Source organism: Pristiophorus japonicus, chromosome 8 (assembly GCF_044704955.1).
Source record: "Pristiophorus japonicus isolate sPriJap1 chromosome 8, sPriJap1.hap1, whole genome shotgun sequence".
In the NCBI taxonomy this organism is placed as follows: Eukaryota; Metazoa; Chordata; class Chondrichthyes; family Pristiophoridae; genus Pristiophorus; species Pristiophorus japonicus.
Window position 1 is genome coordinate 89,134,531 of NC_091984.1, and position 23,688 is coordinate 89,158,218.

The 23,688-nt window shown below is 42.3% G+C and overlaps 2 protein-coding genes across 5 annotated transcripts in view; both read right to left on the reverse strand.

Moving 5' to 3' along the window:
* The window catches only part of LOC139268121 (leptin receptor gene-related protein), a 37,594-nt gene extending 33,046 nt beyond the window's left edge, over positions 1-4,548 (reverse strand). Inside the window, exon 1 of the mRNA XM_070886142.1 lies at positions 4,484-4,548. Within this exon, the coding sequence (XP_070742243.1) occupies positions 4,484-4,499 (16 nt within the window). The 5' untranslated portion in view covers positions 4,500-4,548. The remainder of the gene's footprint in view (positions 1-4,483) is intronic.
* A 6,198-nt stretch (positions 4,549-10,746) lies between these two features.
* The window catches only part of dnajc6 (DnaJ (Hsp40) homolog, subfamily C, member 6), a 207,696-nt gene continuing 194,754 nt past the window's right edge, over positions 10,747-23,688 (reverse strand). For all 4 annotated transcript variants that reach the window (XM_070887019.1, XM_070887018.1, XM_070887017.1 and 1 more), the window contains 2 exons: positions 22,179-22,355; positions 10,747-12,231 (listed from right to left, as the gene is read on the reverse strand). In XM_070887019.1, the coding sequence (XP_070743120.1) occupies positions 12,130-12,231; positions 22,179-22,355 (279 nt within the window). In that variant the 3' untranslated portion in view covers positions 10,747-12,129. The remainder of the gene's footprint in view (positions 12,232-22,178; positions 22,356-23,688) is intronic.

Sequence of the window (23,688 nt, forward strand, 5' to 3'; positions counted from 1 at the left end):
GAGATAATTGGCAAAAAACTAGAGGGGTGATAGAATCATAGAAACTTACAACACAAGAGGCCATTCAGCCCATCATACCTATGCTGGCTCTTTGAAAGAGCAGCTGTGCTTAGTCCCACATCCTAGCCTTTTGTCTGTAACCCTGTAAGTTCCTCATCCTCCAGTAACTGCCAAACTCAGTTTTTAAATTATTTATGGAATCAGGTTCCACTTCTTTCCTGATAGTGTTCCAGATCCCGACAACTCTGGAAACATATCTCCTCATCTCCCCTCTAGATCTTTTGCTAATAATTTTGAATCTATGACCTCTGGTTATTGATGCAGAGGGAATAATTTTTCTCTATCCACCCAATCAAAACCTCGCATCATCTTGATTACCTCTATTAGGTCACCTCTTAAACATTTTCTGTTCCAAGGAAAACAGTCCTAAATTTTCCACCGCTCCTCCTAATTGAAATCCCTCATCCCCGGTAACATCCTGGGAAGCCTCCTTTGTACTCTTTCTAAGGTCTTTCTTGAAGTGTGGTACCCAGAATTGTGCCCAATATTCCCAGCTGAGGCCTAACCAGCAATTTATAAAGTTCTGGCATGATCTCTTTGCTTTCATATTCTACACCTCTATTAAAAATCCCAAATAACCCGTATTATTTTTTTTAACTACCTTGTTAACCTGCCCTGCCACCTTTAAGAATGTGCATAGATGGACACCAAGGTGTCTCTGCTCATCTACACTCAAAATCGTGCCATTTATAGTATACTGTCTTTCCATAATAGTCCTCCCAAAGTCCATCACTTCACACTTTTCTGCATTGAACTCCATCTGCCATGCTTCTGCCCATTTCACCGTCCTGTCTATATCAGCCTGAAGCCTATAACTATCCTCATCATGATCTACTACTTATCATCTGCAAACTATATAATACTGCTCCCTACACCTCAGTCTAGGTTGCTTATAAAAAAACGATGAGTAATGGACCCAAAACTTGAGCCTTGGGGAACACCGTTGCAAACCACCTTCCATTCTGAAAAACATCCATCCACCATCACCTTTTGCTTCCTGTTACTGAACCAATTTTATATCCATACCACCACTTACCCATTAATTCCATGGGCTTCCATCTGCTTAATAAGTCTCCTGTGTGGTACTTTGTTGACTGCCTTCCGAAAGTCCATATGTACAGCTACTGCACTACCTTGATAAACCTTTGCTGTTACCTTATCAAAGAATTCCATCAAGTTCATCAGACACAATTTACCTTTAACAAATCCATATTGGCTCTCCTTGGTTAACCCCTGCCTTTCCAAATGAAAGTTTATTTTGTCCCCGATAATAGCTTCCAATAATTTCCCCACCACTGACATTAGACTGACTAGCCAGTAGTTTCCTGGTTGAACCTTCTCCCTTTCTTGAATATGGGCATAACATTAGCAACCTTCCAGTCCTCTGGCACTATTCCTGTATCCAATAAGGATTGGGGTTGAAATATGTCTCTGCTGCTTCTACCTTTGCTTCTTTCAGCAACCTAGGATGAATTCCATCTGCACCAGGTGTTTTCCCAATCTTTTCAATGCATCTTTCCATATCTGTCCATAACTTCCCTCTCCTCTTTTAGTGTGACCTTCACACCGTCCACTTCCTTTGTGAAGACATGCTAGGTACTCAGTTAATACGTTAGCCATGTCCTGTGACTCTACATGAACATTTTCCTTTGGATCCTTAATAAGTCCAACTATTTCCCTATTGCTAATCTTCTCATAACCACTCTTTGCATTCCGTATTTACTTTTTCAATTCCCTCCTGTACTTTCCATAATCTTTCTGGTTATTGAAGTTGGAGAATAAAAAAAAAATATATTGACAATGAGTTATGATGATCTGGAATGCACTATCTGAAATGGTGGTGGAAGCAGATTCTAGTTACTTTCAAAGGGGAATTGTATATTTGAAAATGAAAAGTCTGTAGGGTATGGGGAAAGAGCAGGGGAGTAGGATTAATTGTAAAGCTTGTTTAAGGAGCCAGCACAGGCACGTTGGGCTGAATGGCCTCCTTTTGTGCTGCAAGATTCTTTGGTCTGCTGTCCAGCTGGGTAGAACTGCCCTCACCTCATTCCATCCCTATCTATCTCGTCATAGCCAGAGAATCATCTGCACTTACTTCACTTCGTGCTCTGTTACCTCTGGAGTCCCCCAAGGATCTATCTATCCTTGGCCCCCACCCATTTCTCATCTACATGCTGCCCCCTCAGCGACATCATCTGAAAACACAACGTGAGGTTCCACATGTACATTGACGACATCCAGCTCTGCCTCGCTAACACCTTGCTCAACTCCTCCCCACTTTCTTTGATTTGTCACGGGGCTTGTTCAAAATCCAGTACTGGATGAGCAGCAATTTCCTTCAACTAAATATTGAGAAGACCAAAGCCATTGTTATCATTCCCCACCTCAAACTCTGTTCCCTAGCCACCAACTCTATCCCTCTGCCTGGCATCTATCTGAGGCTCAATCAGACAGTTCGCAACTTTGGCATCCCATTTGACCCCATGCACATATCCGCTCCATCACCAAGATTGCCTATTTATCTGCTGCCTTTGTTACCTCCAGGCTTGATTATTCCAACGCACTCCTGGCTGGCCTCCCATCTTACACCCACCAGAAACTTGAGCTCATCCAAAACTCTGCTGCTCATATCCTAACTCGCACCAAATCCCGTTCGCCTATCACCCCGTGACTGCTCATCTACGTTAGCAACCAGTCCTGCAGCAACTCCATTTAAAAATTCTCATCCTTGTTTTCAAATTCCTCCAATGCCTTGCCCCTCCCTACCTCTGTAGCCTCCTGCAGCCTTACACTCTCCCAGCCCCCTCCCGAGATCTCCATGCTCCTTCAATTCTGGCCTCTTGCACATCCCTGATTTTAATTGTTCCACCTCTGGCAGCCTTCAGCTACCTAGGCCCTAAACTCTGGGATTCCCTCCCTAAACTTTTCCACTTCCTTCAAGACACTCCTTAAAACCTACCTCATTGACCAAGCTTTTGGTAACCTGTTTGTCTTCTTATGTGGCTCGGTGTCCAATGTCACTCCTGTGAAGTCCCATGGGACATTTAGCTATGTTAAAGGCACTATATAACTGCATGTTATTCTTGTTAGCATCTGAAAAGATCAGAGAAAGGAACCTCACCCAAAACGTAACCTGCCCTTTCTCAGATACTGAGACTTATTTATTTCAAACATTTCCTGCTTCTATTTTCTCACAGTAATGGATAGCACACATGCAATAGCTTTATTGGGAATAAACTGTAAAGTGAGTTAGTGTCTCCAATGTCCGAGTGGTCAAGACACTTACATTAAACAGGCAGGAAGACCATAAAAGAGAATTATGCGGAGCTCCTTCACGGCATACGAGCCACAGATGGGCAGCGGAAACGTTACAAGGAGGATTTGTTTGACCAGAATTCATTCTATAACTTCTGCCTCCCTCAGTGCAAGGATGTGTAACTGTTGGATGTCACTAGAGCATGAGTTAACCGTCGAGCTAAGTGTCGCGGCTGTCGGCTTCTGTGCCGCGATGTACAGAGTAATTTATGAAAAGTGGATGGTATGAAGCTTCTATTAAATTAATCTGAGTCAAACAAGAAAGAAAAAAAAAGGACACACTCAAAGCCTCCCTGATAAAGTGCGACATCCCCACTGACTCTTGGGAGTCCCTGGCCAAAGACCGGCCTAAGTGGAGAAAGTGCATCCGGGAGGGCGCTGAGCACTTCGAGTCTTGTCGCCAAGAGCGTGCAGAAATCAAGCGCAGGTAGCGGAAGGAGCGTGCGGCAAACCAGTCCCATCCACTCCTTCCCTCAACGACTGTCTGCCCCACCTGTGACAGGGTCTGTGGCTCGTATCGGACTGTTCAGCCACCAAAGAACTCACTTCAGAAGTGGAAGCAAGTCTTCCTCGATTCCGAGGGACTGCCTATGATGCTTGACATCTGCCTTAAAAAAAATCACCCGGTGTGGTACTGAGTTATACAGACCAGGAGGGTCTCTTATTCAATCCCAGGCCTGCACTGATAACTGGAACAGTAAGGATTAAAAAAAACTACTGACATCAACGCCCCTGGACCAGAGAAGGGGGAATCCGCCCGAGTTCCCACTTGCGAGACCGAGAGGACAAATATCAGGGAAGGGCAGGATCCATCCCGGCGATGCCCCTCAGGCTCGACACTCACTGTGAAAGCTCACGAGTGGAGAATGGCCAGTGAGGAGATGCTCCCGAGGGGCTGCAGGATCGGCCGTCTGAGGAGAGAGGAGCGGAGCAGGGAGGAGCTTCACTGTCAATCTGATGACAAGCTGAGGTGACTCCCGAGGGCACTCGCCGAGCCCCGCAGTCTCACACAGAGGAAGCCTGGCCCAGGCCTCGCCGCACAATACTCAAGCCCACAGTGAGGCTGTTCCCGGCCCCGGTACAGCAGCACTGCGGAGCCGCGTCCTACCTTTAATGCCCGCCATCTTCCTGCTGCTCCGACACTGCGCTCACCCTTCCGCTACCCACTGAGAGTCACCCAATCAGCGGCTCCGCCACAGGCAGCCAACCAGCGCACAGCGCCCGTGCTCGCTCACAACCAGTGAAAACAACCCGCCAGACATCCAACCAATGGGTATAGACATCCTGCTCGTAAATGATCCAATCATTACTGCCGTAACGGACAACACGCCAATCGTTCCTGCTCGGTAGCCAATCATGTGCAAGATCAGCCTGCCAGTTAATCCAATCATCAGGACTATTCTGACCAATTGGCGGAACCGTTGTGACCTGCGTAGAGGCTGGATTTATCCAAATGAGATTCCCAGCCACTGCCCTTCATTCCCAGAATGAAGGAATTGTGATCCAAGCGTATGCTTGGCCAAAGCAAATAATTTGGAAGCAAATGTATTATTAAATAAATATTCCAGACTTAGAAAGTGTACAACCGGCTTCCCTATTTAAACAAATAAATATTGCATAGTGGAAAGAGTTTAAGATACAAAAATAAATTTTGCATTGGAGGGAAGTAATGAAAGTGAAAATTAAGGTGTTATGGTAGTGTGGTGTAATAGTTATGTTACTGGGCTGGTCGAATAATCCAGAGAATGCAAGTTCAAATTCCATCATGGCAGTTCAAGAATTTGAATTTGGATTTAAAAAGCTGGAAATAAAAAGCTAGTATCAGTAAAAGCGACCATGAAGCTGTCGGATTGTTGTAAAAACCAAACTGGTTCACTGATGTCCTTGAGGAAACCTGTCATCCTTACTTGGTCTAGCCTCTATACAACTCCAGTTCCACACCAATGTGGTTGACTCTAAACTGCCCTCTGAAAAGGCCTAGCAAGCCACTCCATTGAATCATAGACAAACAGACAGCAACAGTTGAAGATGGAACACCACCACTGTCGGAGAAACTGGAGATGAGCGATAAATGCTCGACTTGCCAGTAATGCCCACATATACATACATACATCTAGGCTCACGCTCAAGTACAAGACTGAGGGAGTATTTCACTATCGGAGGTGCTTTCTTTCAGATAAGATGTGAAACCAAGGCCCGGTTTGACGCCTCAAGTGAACGTAAAATATCCCATGGCTTTATTCGCAGAAGAGTAGGGGAGTTTTCAAAGACAGATGCAAAGTACTCATTTTGTACCTCAGTTATGCCCTCTGCTTACACATATTTAATAATTCATTACAAAAAGGTAAGAGTGCCAGAGGACTGGCAGATAGCTAACCTAATACCTATATTTAAGAACCGGGATGGAACATGTCCAGGGAATTATAGACCAGTCAGCTTAACATCGCTGGTCGGAATAATAACGGAATCCCTACTAAAAAGAGAAAATAGAATATCTAGAAACCAAAAATATAATAATGAATAGTCAGCATGGATTTCAAAAGGGAAAGTCTTGCTTGACCAAACTCGTTGAATTTTTTTGAAGAGGTAACAGAGTAGACAATGGTAATGCAGTAGATGTCATTTATCGGGTAGGAAAAATAGGGAGGTCACTTACTTGGAGGGTGAGTATAGGAACAAAGGGATCTCGGAGTACAAATACACAAATCACTAAAAGTTCCGACAATGGTCAACAAGGCCATCAAAAAAAGCAAACCAAGCACTAGGATTTATTTCTGGAGATATACAATGGAAAGTAGGGACGTAACGCTAAAACTGTATCGAACTTTGGATAGATCACACTTCAGTACTGCGTACAGTTCAGGTCACCATATTATAAAAAGGATAGAGGCACTGGAGAAGGTGCAGAGTAGATTTACAAAGATGATACCGGAAATACGAGAGTGTACATATCAGGAAAGATTGAACAGGCTGGGTCTCTTTTTTTTTCTTGGGGGAAAAAAAAAGGCTGAGGAAGTGACCAAATAGAAGTCTTTAAAATCAGGAAAGCTTTTGGATAGAGTGGTCAGAGAGAGAATGTTTCCACTTCAGAACATAAGAAATAGGAGGAGTAGGCCATACAGCCCCTCGAGCCTACTCCGCCATTCAATAAGATCATGGACTCAGCTCCACTTCCCTGCCCGCTCCCCATAACCCCTTATCGTTTAAGAAACTGTCTATTTCTGTCTTAAATTTATTCAATGTCCCAGCTTCCACAGCTCTCTGAGGCAGCGAATTCCACAGATTTACAACCCTCGAGAAATTTCTCCTCATCTCAGTTTCAAATGGGCGCCCCCTTATTCTAAGATCATGCCCTCTAGCTCTAATCTTCCCCCATCCAAAATCGACCTGGGCTCTGGGGGGTGTGGATGAGGAGAATCCTGAAAGGGAGAAAGAGGGAGAGGGAGAAAGGGAGAGAGAGAGAGAGAGAGAGAGAGAGAGAGAGAGAGAGAGAAGTTCGAAAGTGCCCGGAAGAATAAGTGGAGAAACTGGGGAGAGATTTTGAGTCAAGTGCTATGCTAGAATGGTACAAGAAACAAGCCAGTGACCAACATCATGCTGGTAAGTTTTTTGTTGCATTTTTCTTTCCTCCTCTCCTGCAGCTGTTGATTCATGCTGCAGTATGGTTGTACAGGGCACCTCCCCCATGTTGCCTTTCTTCATGTGGGAGTTTAGACAGCAAGTTTCAGTCAGATGAATGTGGAAATGTCAGTGAACCCCAATCCTTTCTTCATGTAATATATCTCACACATGTGCTTTCCAGGACAGGTGACTGAACAATCAGAATTGGGAATCGGGGCTGTTTTTGTTTCTCTCTTATTAGTCCCAAGACCAATTACACAGCTCATATAACCACCCCCCAGCTGATTCAGCACAGACTGGAGGAATCTGTGAATTTGGATACCTCAGGAAAGGAGCTCTCTGTATTGGTTAGCATGCTGATTATATTCAAGTACTCAAAGGAAAGGGTCAGTAACACATTTTGGACATTGAGAGTTTAAACTGCAAAGATATGCAGATATCCCTTGGGGAAGAGTGACCATAATATGGTGGAATTCTGCATTGGGATGGAGAATGAAACAGTTAACTCAGAGACCATGGTCCAGAACTTAAAGAAGGCTAACTTTGAAGGTATGAGGCGTGAATTGGCTGGGATGGATTGGCGAATGATACTTAAGGGGTTGACTGTGGATGGGCAATGGCAGACATTTAGAGACCGCATGGATGAACTACAACAATTGTACATTCCTGTCTGGCATAAAAATAAAAAAGGGAAGGTGGCTCAACCGTGGCTATCAAGGGAAATCAGGGATAGTATTAAAGCCAAGGAAGTGGCATACAAATTGGCCAGAAATAGCAGTGAACCTGGGGACTGGGAGAAATTTAGAACTCAGCAGAGGAGGACAAAGGGTTTGATTAGGGCAGGGAAAATGGAGTATGAAAAGAAGCTTGCAGGGAACATTAAGACGGATTGCAAAAGTTTCTATAGATATGTAAAGAGATAAAGGTTAGTAAAGACAAACGTAGGTTCCCTGCAGTCAGAATCAGGGGAAGTCATAACGGGGAACAAAGAAATGGCGGACCAATTGAACAAGTACTTTGGTTCGGTATTCACGAAGGAGGACACGAACAACCTTCCAGTTATAAAAGGGGTCGGGGGGTCTAGTAAGGAAGAGGAACTGAGGGAAATCCTTATTAGCCGGGAAATTGTGTTGGGGAAATTGATGGGATTGAAGGCCGATAAATCCCCAGGGCCTGATGGACTGCATCCCAGAGTACTTAAGGAGGTGGCCTTGGAAATAGCGGATGCGTTGACAGTCATTTTCCAACATTCCATTGACTCTGGATCAGTTCCTATGGAGTGGAGGGTAGCCAATGTAACCCCACGTTTTAAAAAAGGAGGGAGAGAGAAAACAGGGAATTATAGACCGGTCAGCCTGACATCGGTAGTGGGTAAAATGATGGAATCAATTATTAAGGATGTCATAGCAGTGCATTTGGAAAGAGGTGACATGATAGGTCCAAGTCAGCATGGATTTGTGAAAGGGAAATCATGCTTGACAAATCTTCTGGAATTTTTTTGAGGATGTTTCCAGTAGAGTGGACAAGGGAGAACCAGTTGATGTGGTATATTTGGACTTTCAGAAGGCGTTCGACAAGGTCCCACACAAGAGATTGATGTGCAAAGTCAAAGCACATGGGATTGGGGGTAGTGTACTGACATGGATTGAGAACTGGTTGTCAGACAGGAAGCAAAGAGTAGGAGTAAATGGGTACTTTTCAGAATGGCAGGCAGTGACTAGTGGGGTACCGCAAGGTTCTGTGCTGGGGCCCCAGCTGTTTACACTGTACATTAATGATTTAGATGAGGGGATTAAATGTAGTATCTCCAAATTTGCGGATGACACTAAGTTGGGTGGCAGTGTGAGCTGCGAGGAGGATGCTGAGAGGCTGCAGAGCGACTTGGATAGGTTAGGTGAGTGGGCAAATGTATAATGTGGATAAATGTGAGGTTATCCACTTTGGTGGTAAAAACAGAGAGACAGACTATTATCTGAATGGTGACAGATTAGGAAAAGGGGAGGTGCAAAGAGACCTGGGTGTCATGGTACATCAGCCATTGAAGGTTGGCATGCAGGTGCAGCAGGCGGTTAAGAAAGCAAATGGCATGTTGGCCTTCATAGCAAGGGGATTTGAGTACAGGGGCAGGGAGGTGTTGCTGCAGTTGTACAGGGCATTGGTGAGGCCACACCTGGAGTATTGTGTACAGTTTTGGTCTCCTAACCTGAGGAAGGACATTCTTGCTATTGAGGGAGTGCAGCGAAGGTTCACCAGACTGATTCCTGGGATGGCGAGACTGACCTATCAAGAAAGACTGGATCAACTGGGCTTGTATTCACTGGCGTTCAGAAGAATGAGAGGGGACCTCATAGAAACATTTAAAATTCTGACGGGGTTAGACAGGTTAGATGCAGGAAGAATGTTCCCAATGTTGGGGAAGTCCAGAACCAGAGGTCACAGTCTAAGGATAAGGGGTAAGCCATTTAGGACCGAGATGCGGAGGAACTTCTTCACCCAGAGAGTGGTGAACCTGTGGAATTCTCTACCACAGAAAGTTGTTGAGGCCAATTCACTAAATATATTCAAAAAGGAGTTAGATGAGGTCCTTACTACTAGGGGGATCAAGGGGTATGGCGAGAAAGCAGGAATGGGGTACTGAAGTTGAATGTTCAGCCATGAACTCATTGAATGGCAGTGCAGGCTAGAAGGGCCGAATGGCCTACTCCTGCACCTATTTTCTATGTTTCTATGTTAATAAGCTTCAATAAGTTTCTGGCTTTCAAAAAACAACAGACAATGAAGAAAGGAGCCAAACTTCACAGGACTGAAACTATACAAAGTGATCAAAGACTGCTAAGGCAGTTAGGATTATTAAGAAAAGGCAGGACACATCTGAGATACAAGGCCGAGAGGGTTTGCACACAGAGAAGGGAGGCCTACACATTCCAATCATCTAGGAAAACAAGTGAGATAATGGCACCTGGTTTAACAGCTAGGGAAGTTGAATGACACACAACAAATAGTCAACCATCCATCATTGGAGCTTAGCAATAGTGGGTGAGTGGCCAAAATGGGACTTGCATTAACTTTCACTCCATCCCAACTACAAGGCCATATAAAAATGGGACCTTGTGGCAGGTCTGGCACTGCAGTCGAAGGGAGCGTAATGACCTTCCACCTAGAGGAAATCCCACCAGAAAAGGATTCAAGTGCCATGCTCGAACTGATCACTGCTGCCTCAACATTGATTCCTTATTTTAAAGGTCATATGTATTACTTGATGTCGTTATGTTTGTGTAAATGGTTTTAATGCTGTGTGCAGTGTTAAATCAGAAAAGGTAACTTTAATTAATTAACGGAGAGTCATGTGACTTTAAGGCTGGCTACTGTCCAGGTCCACAAATCACTGGAATGTCTGTATCCCTTCAAATATGTAAATTAAAAGATTTTGTTCAAAAAGTGTTCTTTTGCACAGACATTTCCTCAAGTGTCATGGTTTGAGGAAAAAGTAGAAATCAAATGCCTATTTGATCTGCACTATAAATACAAAAAAGTCAACTTTCAGCAATACACATTTATGTTTATTTCATGTCAATTACAGGCAGTATTATATACAAGCTGGAATAAAGACTATAATCTAGAAATTAGACATTTTCTTAATAGCCACATTTCAAATAATGACATCAGATGTAGCAAACACGGACTGCATCATAAACTCAACATTCTCTCAGACTACCCCTCACCTACGTCCCCACCCACCCCACCCCACAAGAACACACAAGTAATAGATCAAGGTTAACGTGACATTCCCTGGACTGTATATGCAGGCATAAAGATTAAATTGTAAAGCTCTTGTACTCTAATAGTAATGATCTACATGATTCACACACAGTCCTTTGTGAATAGACAATAAATCGTTGAACTGTTCTGCAATATCAGACTGCAGAATAATAAAGCATCTTAAAAATGGAATATTCAAACAAATCATGTATAGTACATATACACAAAATGGTATACACTTTAAATAAAACATTTGGAATAATGCTCTAGAGTTAAGTTCTGAATTTCCCATTAAAGTAGATACAAGAAACAATCTGAAAAATGGTTTTGTATCTGTACAAACAGTGCTCATTGTACAGCCTAGGGCCAATTTGCAGCCACTCTTCAAGACTTTCTGTTCTGTGTCTCTTGGCCTTCATTCACAGCCTGCCTGGGTTGATCTTCCAGAGAATTAATGCTATTCTCTTTTTCTTCACTTCAGCAAAATATTATTGTTTTTTTCAGCTTCTGTACAGATGAAAAGATTCCAGGTGAAATACGTTTTAAGAACTATTGGTCCTATCGGTTTTTTTTTTCTCATGTTTCTGTGAGGCTGCACATGTCCTCCACTTGGCAACTGCTCACAATGGCATTATTGATATCTGGAGCTCAATCTGTGGGGAATCACAGCCACAGATCCACACCATCTTATTTCACAATGCAGCATATTGCAACAATCCCGAGTGGCCCTCAAGACACTGACGGAGATTGCTAGTGAGTAATACTGATCAATATTATTAGAAGTTGAAAATGCAGGGAAAGATGATTCCAGACATGATATTGTAAAGCTCGTCATTTTACCTACAGAATCTAGTGATCAATTTTTTTTTTTTTTAAATACAGACCCGGCGATGTTACATTGTCCAGCAATTAGTAACAGTCTCAACTAAGCTATTATACCAATTTCAAATGAGGAAAAAAAACATACACAGCTGTAATGTGACAAGTTTGAAATCACATGCAATATATTTCAGAGCAGAGAGAAAAGGTGTGTAGAGATGGGATTTAGGCAGTATGTTACATATTATATTGCATTGCAAACAAAACTAAAAATCACAAAAGAAAAGGGGCCAAATCTCTCCTTTATCTCAAAAAAATATTCCTATGTTTGCTTTTCAGTTTTCAATATACTCTTAACAAAAACTCATGTAAAAGAATAAGCTGGTCATTAAAACAAGAATTCATCAGTTGAGAGTGACATCTGAACACTTAATGCAGTAAATGGGTGCCTGTATACAGATTTACCAAAGGAAAGCAATGTGCATCAACATTAAAGCAAAAAAACCCACGTTCAGCACAGGTACAGTCAACTGTAAACAAGTAGTTTGCATTAAATTAGTACAGAGGCTTTTGACCTTGACTTTCAAATTCTGACCAGGCATCATTCAGTTCCATGAATATCATCTTGGCATATTGTTCATATGGCTGACCAGTGGCCTGTGGATAAAGTGAAATGCATATATCCATTAGTGTAGAACAGGATAGAGAAACAAACTGTAACTAGCTAAGTACTACACAGCATTTGGTTGATGCTTTTTGCTACCAATTCAATCTAGAACACAAGATGAACAACTTGAGCAGATGGCTAAATAACAAAGATTTGGCAAGTGATTTTATACATTCTTCACAAGAAAAATATGGCGCGAGAAAAGGGCATTAGAGCCCAATCAAGCCAAGTCCTTTCATTTACAATCTATCCTACCATGACTTCTATTCAACTGCAGTCTATTTAAGCTCCTGAGGAATAGTCCTTCAACATATTGATCTCCAGCCTCACCCCCACAGTATAACGTCACAATATTCATTTACACTTGCACTACCATTATTTTAATAGTGCTGCATTATAATTAATCGTTTATAAAGTACTTTGAGAAATGTGAGAAGTGAAGAGGTGCTATGATAAATACATGTCTTTCAATCCAAACCTGTTATTTTCCCCACATGTAACTCTTCACGATAAAGGAAGCATTGTGCTGCACGATGTATTTAATCATGTCTGTCCATACTTATCCTAATATCCTTCAATCCCATTCATGACTAGACATTTATCCAGCTCTTTTGTAAAACCATAAACATTTAAGAATTTGCAGTGTCACTGAAGGAAAGAGACTGAAGATAAAACTAAATGATGGCAAATGTTCACCACACAGATGAGGAATAATACAAGCAAAAATATTTTTTAAATATTAAAAATTAACACAGGTAACTAATGCAAAACTATGACAATGAAGCTGAATTTGTAATGTTAATCCAAACTTTGTACTATGTCTTCGTAGTCGTTGGGTCAAAATCCAAAAACTCCCTACCTAACATCGCTATGGGAGTGCCTTTACCACATGGACTGCAGCGGTTCAAGGCAGCGGCTCACCACCACCTTTATAAAGCAACTAGGGATCGGCAATAAATGCTAGCCTTGGTAGTGACACCCATATTCCCAGAATGAATTTTTAATTTTTTAATTTTAGGGATCAGCTCTCGACAAATCTTGAAAACACCAGTGGTTTTCCAATATTCAAACTGCAGTCCAAATGTGAGACAGCATAGAGTGTCAGCCGTGGCTCAGTTGATAATACGCTCATCTGAGTCAGGAGGTTGGCGTTCAGGTCCCATTCCATGATTTGTGCACATAAATCAGGCTGACAACTCAGTGCAGTACTGAGGCAGCAGCAGTGTGCTGTCAGAGTTGCCATCTTTCAGATGACCCCTTCAGTTAAACCTCAGTCCCATCTATCCTCTCAGGTGGATATAAAATATATCATGATTCGAAGAGCAGGGGAATTCCTCCCAGTATCCTGGCCAATATTCATCTCTCAACCAGCACTAAAGCAGATTATCTGGTCATTTGAATCATTGAGTATATTCAAGACAGAGATCGATAGATGTTTGAACTCTAGGGAAATCAAAGGATATGGGGATAGGACAGGAAAGTGGAGTTGAGGTCGAAGACCAGCCATGATCTTATTGAATGGCAGAGCAGGCTCGAAGGGTCTTTGGGCTACTCCTGCTTCTAATGCTTATGTTCTCATACTATGGTAGACAGAGAAAGCAAATCTATTTGTGGAAGGAGGAATTTATTTGTGGATTTCAAGAATTGTTTCATGCATGATTTTCTACATTACAATTGGATTCAAACCAGAACAGGGTAAATGGCAGCTAAAACAAGTACTGGTTCGATGACAATAGTCTGTTTACATCTACACTCACAGCTCAGAATTTTAAAGACCTGCATCATGTCTGCCTCAAACTTCTGCAAGTCTCTCCTCCTAGATTAGAGCCCCAAGTCCAAATATCTCCTGGTTATTCTTCTGAGACCTTTCCAATACATCAATGCTCTTTTAGAGATAGCGACCCTGTCCTGAAACTCTGGGGGTGGGGGTGGGGGGGGTGACAACCAGTCCACTGGTGGAAGAGTGGTGAAGCAGAACCTCCTTCCCACCACAAGCTTGGGCTCTAGCCCTATCCCAAATTGTGAGAATGAGGCCATTTGCATGGTTGGGGAGCGGGGGGCTGCCAGTATCTGCAAGGGCACATCAGCAGTATCTGCCATGTTACGGCCTTGTAAGGCAGAGCAGCCCAGTTATTTTGGTCAGGAGATAATTAACTTCACAATACCTTCACTCCAAAAAGGAATCATTTTGCCTCAAACATGTGGTAATCAAAACTCTCCCAATACCATTTGCCTCAACAGAAAATAACCCATAAAGTCCCCCTTGACATGAGCGCAGGCAGAATATCTGGCCACTTCACCCCATGCCCCAGAAAATGGCTACAGCTAAAAAAAGTATAGGGTGGAATTCAGGTGTAAACTGGTTCCATCTCATTTTCCAGTCCTTTGACCAGAGATCCACCCTAGTTGCACTTTGGCCCAAGCCAGAATTTCAGGCCCAGAGTGCCTAAATTGTTGGAACTTTTAAAATCTACATCACTTAAGATTAATTAGCATCCACAACATCTCCAGCAGTACTAGAACCAATCCACAAAGAAATGTTATCTTTATTTCCTGTTTAAATAACTAAATTCCTTATCAAATTAATTATACTTGCATTACAAACAGGATACATTCCAAAGTCTCAGATTATCCTTCGCTCCCAAATCATAATGCTGATCATAACTCATAACTGATAAAAGGTCATATGCTTGAGTGGGAATAGACTTGGGTGTCCTAAATGTTAGCTCTGGATCCCATGGAGTCTCATTGCTTCAGATTCTTTGTGCGTCAGCCAGTGGCTCAGTTGATAGCATTCTTGCCCGAGTCAGAAGGTTGTGGGTTCAAGACCCACTCCAGAGACTTGAGCACAAAAATCTGAGCCGACACTCCAGTGCAGTACTGAGGGAGTGCTGCACTGTTGGAGGTACTGTCTTTCGGAGGAAACGCTAAACCGAGGCCCCGTCTGCTCTCAGGTGGATGTAAAAGAACCCATGGCACTATTTCGATGAAGAGCAAAGGAGTTATCTCCGATGTCCTGGCCAATATTTATCCCTCAATCAACATAACAAAAACATGTTGGTTATTACATTGCTGTTTGCCAAGCACAAATTGGCTGCTGCGTTTCCTACATTACAACAGTAACTACATAGGCTGTACAGCACAGAAACAGGCCATTCGTCCATGCCAGCACTTATGCATCACTCAAGCCTCCTCCCGTCTTTCCTCATCTAAATCTATCAGCATAACCCTCTATTTCCTTCTCCCGCATATGCTTATCCAGCCTCCCCTTAAATGCATCTATACTATTCACTTCAACCACTCCCTGTGGTTCCACATTCTCACCACTCTTTGGGTAAAGAAATTTCTTCTGAATTCCCTAATGGATTTTTTTAGTGATTATCCTATATTGATAGCCTCTAGTTATGCTCTTCCCCACAAGTGGAAATATTCTCTCTGCATACACTCTATCAAAACCTTTCATAATTTTAAAGACCTCGATTAAGTCACCCCTCAGCCTCCCCCCACCCCAAGAGAAAAGAGACCTGCTCATCCTTTCCCAATATGCATACCCTCGTATTTCTCATAACATCCTTGCAAATCTTCCCAGCATCCTCTCCAGTGCCTCTATATCCTTTTTATAATATGGTGACCAGAAATGTACACAGTACTCCAAGCGTGATCTAACCAAGGCTTCATATAATTTTAGCACAAATTCCCTACTTTTCAATTCTATACCTATAGAAATAAACCCTAGTGCTGGGTTTGATTTTTATGGCCTTATTAACCTGTGTTGCAACTTTTGTGTATTTGTACTCCGAGATCCCTTTGTTCCTCTACAAACCTAGGCTCGCACCCTCCAAGTAATAAGTGACCTCCCTATTCTTCCTACCAAAACGTAATACCTCACATTTATCTGTGTTGAACTTCATTTGCCAATTATATGCCCATTCGGCAAGTTTATTAATGTCCTCCTGTAATTTGTTGCAGTCTACCTCAGTATTGACTATTTCCCATTCACCGCCCACCACCCCCCCACCCCAATTTGATGTCATCCACAAATCTAGAAATTGTGTTTTTGATTCCAAAGTCTAAATCGTTAATATAAATTGTGAACAGCAGTGGTCCCAGCACTGATCCTGGTGGAACACCACTATCCATCTTCTGCCTCTCTGAATAGCTCCCTTTACTCCTATTCTCTGCTTTCTGTCTTGAAGCCAGCATGAAAGGAGCTATATAAATCTAAGTCTTTCTTTTCAGATCAAATAATTTCAAGGAAACCTCCTGCTGATCACCCATCACACCCCCCACCTCACCCTGGTCAATCAGTACATCTCCATGTTGAACATCACTTGGAAAAAGCAAGGGCATAGAATGTACTATTGGTGGGTGACTTCAATGTCCGCCACCAATAGTGGCTCAGCAGTACTACCACTGACCGAGTACTGAAAGACATAGATGCCAGGTTGAGCTTGTATCAGATAGTAAGAAAACCTACTTGACTTTGTCGTCGCCAACTTACCTATCACAGATCTGCCTACCAGGATAGCACTGGCAGGTATGATCACTGCACTTCCTCATGAAGATAAAGTCTCAAATTCTTAGTGAGCACCCCCTCCATCGAGTTGTGTGGCACTACCATCAAGTTATATGGGGTAGACTAAGGACAGGCCCAAAACCAGGCATCCACATGATCTTATGGGTCATCAGTATGTGTGGAAGATGAATTCATGGAATGTATACAATATGCTTTTCTAAATCAGTATGTTAAGGAACCAAATAGGGAACAGGCTATTTTAGATCTAGTATTGTGCAATGAGAAAGGGTTAATTAGTAACCTTGTAAGCAAAGGGGCCTTTAGGGAAGAGTGACCATAATATGATAGACTTTTATATTGAGTTTGAAAGTGATTTAGTTAAATCCAAAACTAGGGTCTCAAATCTAAACAAAGCAAAATACATAGGTATGAGGGGCGAGTTGGCTAAGGTAGATTGGGAAACTACATTAAAAAGTTATGACTGTAGACAAGCAATGGCTAGCATTTAAAGAATTAATACATAATTTACAACAAACATAAAATCCTTTAAGGCACAAAAACCCTCCAGGAAAAGTGATTCAACCATGGCTAACGAGAAGTTAAAGATAGTATTAGATCAAAGGAAGAGGAGCAAGCCTGAGGATCGGGAGGATTTTAGAATTCAGCAAACGAGAGACATAAAACAAACTGTAAAAGCTTCTATAAAAATGTAAAACGAAAAGATTAGCGAAAGTAAATGTAGGTCCCTTACAGACAGACAGGAGAAATTATAATGGGGAATAAGGAAATGGCAGAGAAATTAAACAAATACTGTGTGTCTGTCTTCACAGAAGAAGTGGCAAAAAAACTCCTGGAAATAGGAGAGAGTCCAAGGGTCTAGCAAGAATGAGGAACTGAAAAAAATTAGTATTGGTAAAAAAAAATGGTACTGGAGAAATGAATGGAACTGTAAACTGATAAATCCCCTGGACCTGATGGCCTACATCCTAGGGTTTTGAAAGAGGTGGCTATAGAGATAGTGGATGCATTGATTGTCATCTTTCAAAATTCCATTGATTCTAGAATGGTTCTTGTGGATTGGAAGGTAGCAATTTAACACCGCTATTTAAGAAAGGAGGGAGAGGGAAAACGGGGAACTACAGACCAGTTCGCCTGACAACAGTAGTAAGGAATCTATTATTAAGGACATGGTAACAGAGCATAAAGAAAAATAATAGGATTGGGCCGAGTCAACACGGATTTATGAAAGGGAAATCATGTTTGACAAATCTGTTAAGAGCTTTTTGAGGTTGTAGCTAGAAAAATCGATAAGGGTGAACCAGTGGATGTAATGTATTTGGATTTTCAGAAGGCATTCGATAAGGTGCCACACAAGAAGTTATTGAACAAAATTCGGGCTCATGGGATTGGGGATAATATACTAGCATGGATTGAGGATTGGTTAACGACAGAAAACAGAGAATAGGAATAAACGGGTCATTTTCGGGTTGACAGGCTATAACTAGAGTACAGCAAGGATCGGTGCTTAGGCCCCAGCTGTCCACAATCTATAATCAATGATTTGGATGAGGGGACCAAATATAATATATCCAAGTTTGCTGATGATACAAAGCTCGGTGGGATTGAAAGTTGTGAGGAGGATGTAAAGAGGTTTCAAGGGGTTATAGACAAGCTAAGTGAGTGAGCAAGAACATGACAAATGAAATATGAGAGAAATGTGAAGTTATCCACTTTAGTAGGAAAAATAGAAAGAGTATTTTTTTTTTTTTTAAAAACAGTGAGAAATTGGGAAATATTAGTGTTCAGAAGGACCTGGGTTGTCCTTGTACATGAATCACAAAGTTAACATGCAGTTACAGCAAGCAATTAAGAAAGCAAATGGTATGTTGGCCTTTATTATAAGAGGATTTGAGTACAAAAGTAAAGTCGTCTTACTGCAAGTATATAGGGCCCTGGTGAGACTGCACTAGGAGTAATGTGCGCAGTTTTGGTCTCCTTACCTCAGGAAGGATACACTTGCCATCGAGGGAGTGCAACAAAGGTTCACCAGACTGATTTCTGGGATGGGGGGGGGGGGGGGGGTGGAATTGTACTACGAGGAGAGTAACTAGGCCTATATTCTCAGAGTTTAGAAGAATGAGAAGTGATCTCATTCAAACGTACACAATTCTTACAGGGCTTGACAGGGTAGAAGCAGAGAGGATGTTTCAGCTGGATGGGGAATCTAGAACCAGGGGGTCACAGTCTCAGAATAAGGGGTCAGCCATTTAGGACTGAGATGAGGAGAAATTTCTCAGAGGGTGGTGAATCTTTGGAATTCTCTACCCCAGAGAGCTGTGGAGATTCAGTCGTTGAGTATATTCAAGACAGAGATCGATAGATTTTTGAATATTAAGGGTATCGAGGAATATCGGGATAGTGCAGGAAAGTGTTGAGGTATTAGATTAGCCATGATCTTATTGAATGGCAGAGCAGGCTCGAGGGGCCAAATGACGTTTTCCTGCTCCTATTTCTTATGTTATCAGCAGTAGAACTGAGCACCACCATAATCTGTAATCTCATGGCACAGCACATCCTTCCTCCTTAATCATCATCAAGCCAGGAAACCAACCCTGGCGCAATGGGAATGCACAAGGGTTATGCCAGGACCCGTTCCAGGTGTCCCTTACAATTAGGAACCAACTTAGAGCAGCAACAGCAGTAGGTTATAGACAAAGATAAGCTGTCTTACAATTAATGGAAGATCAGAGCAAAGCTCTCAAACCCTAGCACATCTGGTTGAGAATAGTAGTGGATAAACATAACAGGAAGAGGAGGCTCCATTAAAATCCCAACCCTCAACCATGGTGGAGCCCAGCAAGTGGGTACAAGAGACAAGGCTGAAGTGTCAGGAGTGTTCAGCCAAAATCAATCCGAGGACAATCCTATTTGGCCTCCTTCCCAGAGCCCCCTCCATCATAGATGCCACTGTCCAAGTACATTCAGTTGTCTATATGGCATTGAGAAGTGGCTGAATGCACTAGATACAGCAAAGGCTATGGCCCCTGATAACTTCCTGGCTGTTATAAGAACATAAGAAATAGGAGGAGTAGGCCATACGGCCCCTCGAGCCTGCTCCGCCATTTAATACCGTCATGGCTAATCCGATCATGGACTCGGGTCCACCTCCCTGCCCGCTCCCCATAACCCCTTATCATCATTTAAGAAACTGTTTATTGCTGTCTTAAATTTATTCAATGTCCCAGTTTCCACAGTTCTCTGAGGCAGCAAATTCCACAGATTTACAACCAGAAGAAATTTCTCCTCATCTCAGTTTTAAATAGGCAGCCCCTTATTCTAAGATCATGCCCTCTAGTTCTAGTCTCCTCTATCAGTGAAAACATCCTCTCTGCATCCACCTTGTCAAGCCCCCTCATAATCTTACATGTTTCGATAAGATCACCTCTCATTCTTCTGAATTCCAATGAGTAGAGGTTCAACGTACTCAACCTTTCCTCATAAGACAACCTCCTCATCTCCGGAATCAACCTTATGAACCTTCTCGGAACTGACTCCAAAGCAAGTATATCCTTTCATAAATATGGAAACCAAAATTGGTGTGGCCTCACCAATACCCTGTACAACTGTAGCAAGACTTCCCTACTTTTATACTCCATCCCCTTTGCGATATAGGCCAAGATTCCATTGGCCTTTCTGATCACTTGCTGTACCTGCATACTAAGCTTTTATGTATCTTGCACAAGTACCCCCAGGTCCCGCTATACAGCAGCACTTTGCAATCTCTCTCCACTTAAATAATAACCTGCTCTTTTGATTTTTTCTGCCAAAGTGCATGACCTCTCACTTTCCAACGTTATGTTCCATTTGCCAATTTATGTTGCACTTGAGCTACTGCTCCCTTTGCCAAGCTGTTCCATTACAGCTGTGACACTGGCATCTATTGGACAATATTGAAATTGCCCAGGTGTGTCCTATTCACAAAAACAGGATATTTCTAACCAAGCCAATTACCACCCCAGTCACCTTCCAATCATCAGTAAAGTGCATCAAGCAACACTCACCGATAACCTGCTCACCAACATGCAGTTCAGGTTCTGCCAGAACCACTGAGCTCCAGATCTCATCACAGCCTTGATCAAGACATGGATGCAAAGCTCAATCCTAGAAGATTGGTGATAGTAGCTGCTTTTGACATCAAAGCAGTATTCGACCAAGTATGGTACCATGGAGCCCCAGAACCCCAGAGTTCAAAGCAAAAACCTTCCAGCGATGGGAGCTTTACAGGATGCACAGAAGATGGTAGCAGTTGAGAGGAGGCAACTTTTTCATCCCCAGGGCAATATTGCAGGACAATTTGATCATCATTCAGTCTTGGGCTGACAAAAGCAAGTAATATTTACACCATATTAATTGCTAGCCAATGATCATCTCGAACAAGAAAAATCCCAACCACCTTCTTTCTAACTTTCAATCACCACAGACCAGAAGCTTAACTGGACCAGTCATTTGAGCACCATGACTACAAGAGCAGGTACTCGAGTGACTCCCCTCCTAACCCTACAAAACCTTACCTCTGTTTACAAAGCTCACGTCAGGAACGTGGTAAATACACACCACTTACCTGGATGGGTGCAGCCACAACAACTCGAGGGTCAACACTCTGCAGAATATAGCAGTTCACTTGGTCATTGTCCCTGCCACTAGAATCAAAATCCATCATTGGTAACTATGGCTGCAATATGTGCTATCTGCATAATGCACTGCAGCAACTCAAAGTTACTTTGACAGCACCTTGCTCCCCACAATCTCTACCACCAAGGAGGACACAAGCAGGAATGTTGTGGGAACGCTATTATATCTAAGTTCCCCTCCGAGTCAGGCATCATCCTGACCTGGATATATATCGCCATTCCTTCATAGTCGCTGGGTCGGTATCCTGGAATTCATTACATATTATCATAGGAGCACCATCACAAAGATCACAATGGTTCAAGAATGTTGTCCAACACCACACACTCAAGTAACTAAGGATAGGCAATAATTGTGCTCTTGCCAGTTTTGCCTTCAAATATAATTTTTTTTAAAACCTGTGTAACTGCACCAGAATGTCATTTCCATGTTTTACACCAGTCAATTTATGATCTGAGATTACCAATTTAGCATGGGAGAGTTTTGTGCAGGCTCATGTTTGTATCTCTATGTAATATGTGTACACAACATAGCATGTCAGGTAGGGTATTAATTGGGTGGGGATAGATTGTCTAACACAAGATGATGCATTTCAACGTTCATGATCCATCCAATTGAGGTGAAAGGCCAGTATCTAAATCTAGTACACCCAGTCCCCCAAATGATAATGTTTCTATGAGACAGGGAAGAGACCACAAGCACAAGTATACTTATATTGAAAAAGAAACTTACTTTATCAGGATGAACAACAAGTACTGCCTTCCGATAGACCTTTTTCACCTGTTCAGGGGTTACCAGATCTGCCATGCCAACAGGCTTCCATTTGGTCTCCCCTTCCCACAAAACAGTATGCATTGTTGACAGCAATGCACGTATATTTCTTTCTTTTCCTTCAATCCAATCCAATAACTGAAATGAACAAAAAATAATAATTTTAGCTCTATGAGTGGTATATAACAAAGAGAACAATAGGATAGATGAAGAATTTTAATTCTGGGCACAAGATGTTGCGGTGAGAACCTTTCAGAAGTGATATTTATTTACATAAGTTATTTTGGTCACAATATATTCCAGAATATGTTTCCATCAGCCTTACCCTCAAGAAAGTCAAAAAATAAATCATTTGTGAATTTTTATGCACAAGGTGAGACATATTTGTACTGGGGATTAGAACAATTTTCATCTTTATTACACAGTAGCGACATTTCATATGCCCTGTTTAGTTACAGCAGGCGTAAGATGAAGAATAAAGCTGCTTTTACTTTGCCCCAACAGAGTGCCTTAAGCTCCGCCTCAGATAAGCATCCAATAAATAGTATAACATCTTCCACTTCTCAAACAACTTCTTTGAGTGAAAGTGTCAATTTGTAAACCGTTTTCTGCCATGGACTTGCTAGGAAATGGCTGGAGATTCCCCAAACACATTTTACACAAGGACCCACACCCCACCCCCCAGCCAGTAAAGACAGAAGACCTTCTTGGATACATTGAGGTAATACAGATTATGTATCTCAGTCCCTTTCTAAAAATATGCTGTAAATCAGCTGGCTCTTAATTGAATCATCATCTTGATGCATTTCCGACATAGGATATCTCTTTGCTTAGTCTTGGCTTGGAATTAAAAGTAATGGAAGTATACAAAGCCTGTTTGCTTAGCCGAGATTGCAGTCTCCTTTTGTGCTGGTATATTCTTTTTTCCAACATAATGCCAAAGGCCAAATGCAGAATGCAAATGAGAAAGCCCTAATGTCACTTTATTCTTTAGTTAAGGTATCTAAGAAATGAGGAACGATTAAACAAATGGAGCTTTTTCATTGAAAAAGACTTAAGTTGACTTAATTGAAGTTTCAACACTCTGAAGTTGATCCAGGAAAATTGCTCATCAGAATGTTGGCAGAGTGAAATTGATCAATGAAAAAGGGATGGACTGATTTGCATGAAGCCCTTTCCTATTCCTAAAACCTAGAAACATAGAAAATAGGTGCAGGAGTAGGCCATTCGGCCCTTCGAGCCTGCACCGCCATTCAACAAGATCATGGCTGATCATTCCCTCAGTACCCCTTTCCTGCTTTCTCTCCATACCCCTTGATCCTCTTAACCGTAAGAGCCATATCTAACTCCCTCTTGAATATATCCAATGAACTGGCATCAACAACTCTCTGCGGCATGGAATTCCACAGGTTAACAACTCTCAGTGAAGAAGTTTCTCCTCATCTCAGTCCTAAATGGCCTACCCCTTATC